Genomic DNA, 10213 nt, shown 5'->3' with positions numbered 1-10213 from the left:
GCTTAATCCATGGAGAATATGTTAAATATACATTACAAGGTGAGACACAACTACTTATGAGCTCTAGATTGGAGATCGAGGGTTTAAATGCTAAAAAGTGTAAGAGAGGTACAAATGAGGGGTGTTTATAGAGGCTTCAGCTCAACTCTTCCCCCAATTTCTAAAGACTTCTACCCTTTTCACACCCAAAGTGGATTAACATTTCGCCCTAAAAAGTGGTTATTTCCCACTAAAGTGAGACTTTTATATACTCCAATGCTTGACTTTTACAAAGAAACCTACGAAATGTCACATGACCAACCTGTCCAAATTATCTACCACTCGACTCAATGACTCGACTCAATGATCTAAATATACAGAATGTGAAACGCACAAAGGGCACATTTCACTCCTTCATTTAGCTTCTTCTATTGAAGTTGATTCTTGAGATTCAAATCCTTGAGGGATTTAAGATCTTAAAATTTCTTTGCAACATAGCTTATACTGTTTTCATAGCTATGAAGACATATTGAACCATGGTTAAGACACTCTCTTCTTCTATGCTAAAAATGATCATGCAAAGAGCATCTACATCCCTTTGTTCTCCAAGCTTGAATAAGGTCGGTAGCAAATGGTAGGGTTGACTTTTGTATCCCTTATTGTTGGTGGGAGGTGAACATTCACACCAATAATTATATCCCAAAGCTCATAGGAAGATAATATATCCTTGAGCTCAAAATTTTGAAGACGGGATAATCAGTGCCATTGATATTTTCATTATGTCCCAAAGCTCATAGGAAGATAAGATATCCTTGAGCTTAAAATTCCAAAGAGGGTATAATCGGTGCCATTGATATTTTCATTCACACCAAATGGTGTTGGGTGTTTAAGTCAAGAGCTTTTACCTTAGCCTTACTGAAGCATGTGTTATTAGGTCTTACCTTTGAGCATCAAATGGAACTTCCCATTGTGGGTGCACTAGCTTATCTATCTCATGTCCTCTCTCTATTGTCACACCAGAATGCTTCTTACCAAAGGGGTGAAGATAGAGCTCTTAATGCCTAGATGGAGGCAAGGAGAGATGGTCCTTCGCAATGGTTATCTCTCACAAAAAGTAGGGAAAGAAGAAGCTAATTAAAGAGGAAAACCTACATTCAAACCTATTCAAGTGAGCATCTATCTGGAAAACACAAATTCAAAATCATACAGGTAAGCAAGATGAGGCACAAAAGAGAGCTCATAAGTAAACTATTGTAAGGGAATGATTGCAAGGAAATGATTATGTCTTGCTTATTGCCAAAAATGACATATATAGAAATGACTAGTTTTCACACTAGCCGACCAAACTTAAAAATGGTATGGCCTCTATTACTACTCTTAAGCATCTATGTACATAGAATCTGTAAAGTTTCCCCATATTTGACATTATGGTAAGGCTGCTTTATATGTTCCACCAACATCGTCTTACAAAAGTTAAGTACCTGTTTGAGTGGGTAAGATGGCGAAGTGCCTTATTATAGGTCACATAAATGAAACCATGTTAACCAATGGAATGGTTTAAAATACCCCCTTCCTAATGAAGAATGTGTCCTCGTATCACCCAAGTCGTAGTGAAGCTGCTGTTAAGAAATCGATGGTTTAAGATGCATCATGGAGTTGGCGGTTGAGGTTAAGTGGTATAGTTTGGGACTACTCTAGAGCCAGATAAAGTGATGGGAAGCTTTAGGCAACCTTGATGGTAGTTAGCTTATGAGGCAGCATGGAAAGTGATAGGAGATATAGAGGTGCTTCATGCCAAACCTTTGATAGTGGTAGAAGTGGTGTGGACCCTTCAACATGAGGCTGGTAGAAGCGCTTTGCACACTATGATTAGCAGAATTAGCTTCTCTGACTTGATCAATTCTTGCTCTTACCCCTCGGTAATTTTGCCTAAACAACATTATTTAAACCATGAGGCCTCTCATCCACATTTAGGGGAGTATCCCTTTGTTTCTTAGCTTTAATCATCCTAAGCCTCTCATCCATTTGCGGGAGTATCCCTTTGTTTCCTACCTTTAGTCCTATGAAGCCTCAAGTTTGTTAAAAAACCTTTGATTTCAGGCACCACGGGAGCGTGAACAACACATCAGAAACACTACATCAACAAAACTTTAAGGCACTAAGTCGTAACATTGTTTAAGACAATCATCTCATCATTGCTGATATTTTTATGGTGGCAAGGGTATTTCACATATGGTTTAAGATAATCATCTCATCATTGTGAATATTTTATGTTTGCAAACGGACTAGAGAAAGATACATGTCTATTGAGAGGGGGGGTTGCTAGAGAGAGAGAGAGAGCTTGCATCTGGTGTGAGATGTAATATATATATATATATCTATTACATATTAACCATGGACAACTTCAGGACAAGGAGAGACTTCATTGCTGGCTGATGCTTCATTGTTGGAGCCGCTTCGCCTCCCTTTTACATAAAGCACCAACGCGCTGGTTGAGGACTAGTATATATATATATATATATAGAGAGAGAGAGAGAGAGAGAGAGAGAGAGAGAGAGAGGGGGGGGTATTAACGTCGGTAGAGAGCGAGAGCGAGAGAGATGAGTTGCCCCCACTCTCCATAAACCAATACACGGTCGATTTAAATAATTAGACATTTTCTTGCGCGGTTGCAAGGTTGAGGGTTCTATGGCGGCTACGTTAGGAGGCGATGCGGTGGTGAACAACATCATTTGCCTGCTATCCGATCCCGAAGGCAGGCCTCTTGGGAACCCTTTGGACCTCCCGCAGAACGTAGGGCCCGCGGAGCTCCACGCCCTCGTCAACAACCTCCTCAACAATGTAAGTGTTCTCTCCCCCCCCCCCTTCTCCTGCTCACTAGCATTGAAGCAGCTTCAGTTTGGTTTGGAGGGCTTTGATGGCATGTTAGTATACATGCATATATACACATAGAGAATCACATATGCAACACACACACTATTAGCAGTTTTTTGGGGTATCCTTAAGATGTATTGGTTTTTGTTGGAAATAACTGATATGCAAAGTTAATCTTGCCAGTATGATATATACACACCTTCATACAAGGTGATCATGGAGACTATGCTCTCTTGTCTTTGAGTTAATCATTGTTTTTAGTCTCATTCATTATGGTTAATTATGCGTACTACTAATCAACAATTTGTGTGTATGTGACTGGTAATCCAAGCTTAGTGCTTAATTCATTTGCCCACCATTAATAAACCCTCTCATTGTGAGATATGTGAATATAAAGTAGAAGCAAATAGAGATCACGCAAGAGAGAGTAGACAGCCAAGAGAGATCCAATATGTGAGCCTAAAACAAAAAATTATTGATTGAATTATGAATGAAAAATGTCCATGCTTATATACATATATGTAGAGCCAATTGGCCTGGAAGGCAGGAGGACAAATGTCCAGGATTGATAAAAATGTCTAAAATAGCCTAAAACTAAGCTATAAAATAGTTGAAAAATATGGGAAAAATCCTTAATGACTTCAGATAAATATCTAGATAAAAGAGGCATAAAATGGAGGGTAAATGTTGGAGATGAACACTGTCCAACACCTCCTCTTAGCACCAACACGGGGTCCGACTCCCATACGGGTAAGGAGCTGATCAATAGCATCTCGAGGAAGAAGAGATCAGCAAGGTTGTCTTGAGAAGGACACTACTCCAGTGTAATGATGCCATTGACAACCAGCTCGCTAATGAAGTGAAAGTGGACCTCAATGGAAGGATGAAGTTCGAGCCAACGCCAAGGCACTCTAGCTGTCCGTAAGAATATGAATCGAATAATCCGAGAGTACATCAAGATTGCTCAACATTTGGAACGAGTTTGGAACAACCATAACAACTCACAGTAGGTATCCAGATTTATCATTTTTCCTCACTCCCCGTATTTTCCCCCTATTTTTTTCCATTTTTCTGAGGCTTGGGAGGGCTGCCAGAGGGTGCCAAGAGCAGTACAGTGCTGGCCGACTGGATGTTTATCAATCGTGGGCACTCTTGCTGCTGGCCGACTGGTTTTGATCAGTTTTGGGCACCAGATTGCTGGCCGACTGCATTTATGCAGTCGTGGACCTTTTTATCAGTCGTGGGCTTTTCCTTATGCTGGCCGACCCCCCTCTAGGGGGGTATATATAGGTCCTCAGCGCCCATACCTCATTTGTATCAGTTCTCGGGATCTTCTTGTGTATATAGAGCAGAGTTACACGCCTACATCTCTCTCTCTCTTGTGCTATTTTTCTGCCTGCGTTTTTGCTCTTGTGTTCCCAGATCTGGTCATCATCTCTGTTGCGTATTCTGACATGGTATCAGAGCCTAGGCTCTAGATAGGTCTTGGGATTTGTGTGAGCAAGAGGGGGACTGTTTTGTGGCTGATTGGTAGACTGTTTTGGGCTGATCGGGAAGAGGAGAAGCAAGAGGAAGGCGGGCTGATTTGCTGGACAGCCACTTGCAAGTTTTAGTTCTTCTTTGTTCCCACCAACCCACCCTTTTCAGAGTACATCCCCGCTATGGCAGATCTGTTTGAGATGGCCGAGAGACATGTGAAGATCCCGACACTCCCCACGTTCCCGGTGGACCGTCAGTTGGACGGGAGCAACTACGGCATATGGAAGGTGATGATGGAATCCGTTCTGGAGTCTTACGACCTCGCCGATCTCGTCGTTGTTGGTGTTCCACGGCCGGAAGTAGAGGAAGGGGAGTTACCGTCAACCCGAAAGGACCGGGAGGCCCAGACGCAGATGTGGGATCGCGTCAACGCCAGGGTCTGTTTGTTTATTTTCCTCAACTGCACACTGCAGGTAATCAATCATGTAAAGCATATGACGCTGGCCAGAGGTATATGGCAGCATTTGGCCTCACTTTACAACAGGGTATCGCCCATGAAGAGGATTTCCTTGGAAGTACAGATGCGGGTTATGAGCCCTGCAAAGTCGTCGACGATGCGGGAGCATATTAACAAGCTGCAGGCTCTTCAGCAGGAAGTTCTTCAGGCTAGGAAGGAGATATCGTCAGAGGACATGGCCATAACGTTGCTGCCACATTTGCCCTCTTCGTACTCAGCATTTTACTCCTCTTTAATTACCAGTGGCAGGCTCAGCACCATCACGTGGGAGGAGCTTGTGCCCATGGTCCTGGACCAGGAGGAACGATTCACGAACCCTCCTCAGGGTGGAGGTTCGGAGGCCTTAACTGGCCAACGGTCGAAAGGCCGTACCTCGAGCAAAGGGAAGGCTTCATCGGAGAAGTCTTCTGAGAAGAAGTCCGACGCTGACCGCGAGAAACTGAAGGCAGAGAGGACCTGTAATGATTGTGGCGAGAAAGGCCACTACTGGAGACAGTGTCCCAAGCGGAAGACCGAGAAGGGTGAAGACTCCTCAGCAGCAATCATGAAGACTCCGGCTTTTGTGCACCTGGAGGTGATGGACACCGATGTTTCATTTTCTTCAGGCAGGGAGGAGATTGGAGGACTCTCCGCAACGGATACTCGGGAGTGGATTCTCGATAGTGGTGCTTCCAGGCACATGACTCCTTCCCGTTCCGGTTTACAGGATCTCTGCAGGCTTTCTGGTCATATTCTTACTGGGGATACGTCCACTATCCCAGTTCACAGTGAGGGCAGGATGGAGATAGTTCCCGATGGCAGAGGGGGGAAGCATTCCTCCCGGGTGTTGTATGTTCCGGCACTTGGTTTTCATCTGTTGTCAGTGCATCAGGTGTGCAAGACTGGCGTACGGGTGGAGTTTGATGAGCATTTTGTTGCTCTCCGGGACAAAGCAACAGGCCAAGTGGTTTGGGAAGGTGGAGTGGAGAATGGAGTTTACAAGCTTTCAGCACTCTCTCTCCCAGGTCCTCAGGATTGTGATGAGTGGCAGTCTGGTAATGGCTACTCAGGTGTGGATACGCTGCAGGTGCGGGCTTTCCGGGACCAGATGGTGGATAGCTTGCCAGTAGATGGCAGCAGTTGGCAGGAACTTTCCAGTACTGATGTTGGTAGTTCTTGTGTTCGTGAGTCAGAGGAAGCTGAACAGGTCACTTATGCTCTGATGTCTCGTCGTGTTCGGGACATAGAACTTCCAGTAGTTGAGGATGTTCTTTCCACGGGGACCTTTCGGAAAGCCAGGTAGGTGGCAGGTGCTTACTTGCAGAAGGAGGTGGTTTCTCCAGGCTTTGTCGTTCCGGATTCAGAGGGGGTGGTTGACAGGTTTCATCAGGTTTCCAGGACTTGTTTGTGCACTGTAACAGGTGTTGATCCTTGTGAGCAGTGTGATGTCTCTGTGACTCAGAAGCTGTATGGTTCATTGATCTGGTTGATGGACACCAGATTGGACGGGAGCTTCCTGATGAGGCAGTTGAGCTCGTGGTTGCAGATGTCTCTTTGGGAGGCAGGATTGCGTTTCCTGTGGTTTCTGCGGCATGCGAAGGATCATGGACTCTTGTACATAGGAGGGGAATTGTTGGATGGAGTCCGACTCCACGGTTGGAGTGACTCGGTTTGGGGAGGAGATCCGGACACGAGGGGATCTACTTCAGGCCCAGGAGCAGGAGGTTACATTGCAGGTTTGGGCTTCCATTGGAGGAACCCATGGTCATCGAGAGGCACTTTGTTCGTGAACAGATCGTTGCTGATGACATCTTGCTGGGAGTTCTGTTGGACGGAGGATAGTACGGTGGACCTCTTCACGAAGTCGCTCTCTCAGGATTTGCTCAGGCGGCACCCCAGCTCCCAGTGGTTGGTCACACAGCCAGGAGCTGAGAGGGGGTGTTAGAAGTCATCTCCTGTCCAGTTTTAGACACCAAGGCCTTTGTTGTGGGTGTGTCCGCCCTTATGAGGTGTTTTATCATTTTTCCTCACTCCCCGTATTTTTCCCCTATTTTTTTCCATTTTTCTGAGGCTTGGGAGGGCTGCCAGAGGGTGCCAAGAGCAGTACAGTGCTGGCCGATTGGATGTTTATCAGTCGTGGGTACTCTTGCTGCTGGCCGACTGGTTTTGATCAGTTTTGGGCACCAGATTGCTGGCCGACTGCAATGTCGTGGGCTTTTCCTTATGCTGGCCGACTGCCCTCTAGGGGGGTATATATAGGTCCTCAGCGCCCATACCTCATTTGTATCAGTTCTCGGGATCTTCTTGTGTATATAGAGCAGAGTTACACGCCTACATCTCTCTCTCTCTCTCTCTCTCTCTCTCTCTCTCTTCGCTGCCCGCCTGCGCCTCCCCCCCCTTCCCTGTTTCGCCTGTTTCGGCCGCCCTGCCCCCCTCGCCCCTGCGCCGCCCTCCCCCCCTCTCTCTCTCTTCGCTGCCCGCCTGCGCGCCCCCCCCCCTTCCCTTCCCTGTTTTCCCTCTTCGCTGTTCGACTGCGCCTCCCCCCCTCTTCGCTGTTCGCCTGATTCGGCCTCCCTTTTCCCACCCACCCTTCCTCAAGCCCCCAAGGCAGCAACATAACTCTCTTCTCCTCTCTTTCCCCCTTTTCCCTACATGACTTGAACCCCCCCTGTTTGCTGCTGTTTTGCTCCTGTGTCATGGATTAATTTTCAGTCCATTGACTGTGGGAATCTGCAAAAAGTCATGACCAAGACCGGGTTTAAAGAGGAGCTCGTGAAGATGGAGGATAAGCTCGGCACAATTATCAAAGAAAACAAGAAGATGGTCGACTCTTCCGTCACCGCAATCATAAACCGCCTCTCCAAACTCGAGAAGGGATTTGACAAAATCCAAGAGCTCGAAGAGAGATCTTCCAAGCAAGAGGCTGAGATTTCAGCTTTAAAGGAGGAACTAGTGGAGGCCAAATTGCATGCTAAGAGTCAAGCGGCTGAAATCTCAGCCCTCAAAAAAGAGTTGGCAGCCACTTCAAAAAGCAATCTTGAGGATGGAAAATTTCAGCCCTCCTTTCTTGAAGAGCTGAATACCATCAAGGAGCAAATGAGGATCATTCGAGAGGAAGAGGAGCAACATAAAGAGAAGACATCTTCATGGGTGGAGGTGATCACAAAGACAAAAGAAGATGGACGAGGCGGAGAAATGGATCGAGGTCGCCAAGAAAGGGAAAGGTAAAGAATCGCCACCCATCCCCACTCCCACCATCATCAACATGACCCTTGAAGAGGAGCAAAGGAGGAAGACCCGGGCCTTACATGTACGAGTGTCCGGTCTAAAAGACCGTGATGATGCGGAAGGGGAAACCAAGGAGCTCTTCTCTATGATGGGCATTGAAGCCACGCACACAAAGGCATGGAGAGTGGGAAAGAAGAGAGAAGGTAGTGGTGGCGAATCTTCTAAGGAGAGAGCACTTATCATTCGTTTCCCCTCCATGGAAGCGAAGAAGGACTTCTTGAAGAGACGTCCTACACTCAAGAAGACTGGAATATTTCTCGGAGATGACCTCACACTCTCGCAACTTGCTCACATGAAAGAAGTTAAGCCAGAGATAAGGGCAGCCCGAGAGAAAGGGAAAGTGGCCTTCTATAGAGATGGTAGAGTGGTGATTATGGAGAGGCGCTCTTCATGACGGCGCGAGACCTATGGGACTACACTCAAAGTTGCTACTTGGAATTGTAATGGATCTCTACGTCTTGATGTAGGGGCTTTTGAGGATAGTTTCACTGGGAGGGACATCATCTTCTACTGTGAGACGCATCAGGCTCCTGGACAGTCCATGCCACATGTTAGTGGATACCGATGGGAGACAGCTTGTAGACAGGAGACTCGTTCAGAGCATAGAGGACGGGGCTCAGGAGGAGTGGCAGTATTGTTTAGAGAGGAGCTACAGCCACTGATACATATAGTTCGCAGAGATGAGCAGGCTAGGTACATGTGGGTTAGACTGAGGCCAGAGACGGGCAGATATCTCTACATTGCTATATGCTATTTTGCTCCTAGTACATCAGTGTATGCATCACCTAGCAGGCAGTCTCCCTTTTCTATTTTGGATGATGATATTTGGGAGTTCTCCAGGGATGGTGACATCATTCTCCTGGGGGACTTCAATGCCAGGACCGCCCATAACCAGACAGTATTTTATGATACCTCAGAGGAGATGTTGAGGGAGCTTGATGTTAGGGATATGGGACTATCTAGACTATCACAGGATGAGGAACATACAGTGTATGGGCGGTATTTGATAGACATGGGGACTGCACATGGATTGGCCATCCTGAATGGCCTACAGAGATTCCCGACATCGGGCGGTTTCACTTGCTTTCCACATAGGCATGGTGCTAGTACAGTGGACTATGTTATGGCTCAGCCCAGTCTCATTCCCTCTTTTCAGGATTTTATGGTAGGCACTAGGCCGGTTGGAATAGCAGTGGATCATGCTATCTTGTCCTTCACTCTCACATTTCAGTTCAGCACCGCTCCATTGGGACAGGTCTCCACACACACTCGTTATACCTTTACGAGGGAGACTGACACCGTGTACACGGATGAGATATAGAGACGCTTATGTGCCGAGGAGCTGGGACGGCCATTAGATGAGCTCACTCAGATATTGATAGAAACGCTTCATGCTGCAGCATTAGAGGCATATCCCCATAGTCAGCCTACACGGAGACGATCTGGGAACATGCCCCAGAACAGTCGGTATGATGAGGAGTGCAGAGAGATGAGGATCAGATTACAGAGAGAGGTGCTCATGGGTGTTACCACTCACAGACAGTCACGGATTACCTTCCGGCACCTAGTGCGATGGAAGAAGAGGGCTTATCTTGCTCAGTTAGAGAGGGATTTGTATCAGTTATTTATGAGTCGGGACTCAGGCGAGGCATGGAGACTATTTCATGAGCATTCACCCTCACCAGCCATTACCTCCACAGAGATTTGGGGTGAGTATGCAGCATCCCTGTACACAGCAGCAGGACAGTCGCCCCTGCCAGACCCATCGGAGCCATGCCCAGAGACATGTGCTTTCTTTACTGCTGAGATGGTAAAGAAAGCTATTGACAGGATGAGGACTGGGAGAGCATATGATCATGATGGTTTGGTAGCAGAGCACTTTATTCATGCTAGAGATATGCTTGCAGAGCTTATTGCTATGATGTTTAACCGAGCCATGTGTGAGGGTTTTCCTGAGACTTGGAATATGTCCACAATTGTGCCTATCTTCAAGTCAGGGGATCCCATACTTCCTGGGAATTATCGTACCATCATGATTGGTCACACATTGGCTAGATTATATGCATCTGTTCTTGAGCAGGAGTTGAGTAGATGGGC

General features: G+C 46.7%; 1 protein-coding gene across 1 annotated transcript in view; it reads left to right on the top strand.

Annotated features, from left to right (window-relative positions):
- Positions 1-2518: 2518 nt before the first annotated feature.
- LOC147608808 (WD-40 repeat family protein / notchless protein) overlaps positions 2519-10213 on the top strand; it is a 100680-nt gene continuing 92985 nt past the window's right edge. The window contains exon 1 of the mRNA XM_086788200.1: positions 2519-2820. Coding sequence (XP_086644326.1) covers positions 2668-2820 — 153 coding nt within the window. The 5' untranslated portion in view covers positions 2519-2667. The remainder of the gene's footprint in view (positions 2821-10213) is intronic.

This window comes from Cibotium barometz, chromosome 52, assembly GCF_041138505.1.
Source record: "Cibotium barometz isolate CiBa-2024 chromosome 52, ASM4113850v1, whole genome shotgun sequence".
Lineage (NCBI taxonomy): Eukaryota > Viridiplantae > Streptophyta > Polypodiopsida > Cyatheales > Cibotiaceae > Cibotium > Cibotium barometz.
Note: the sequence above shows the minus strand (reverse complement) of the source record. Positions and strands in the feature narration are given on the sequence as shown.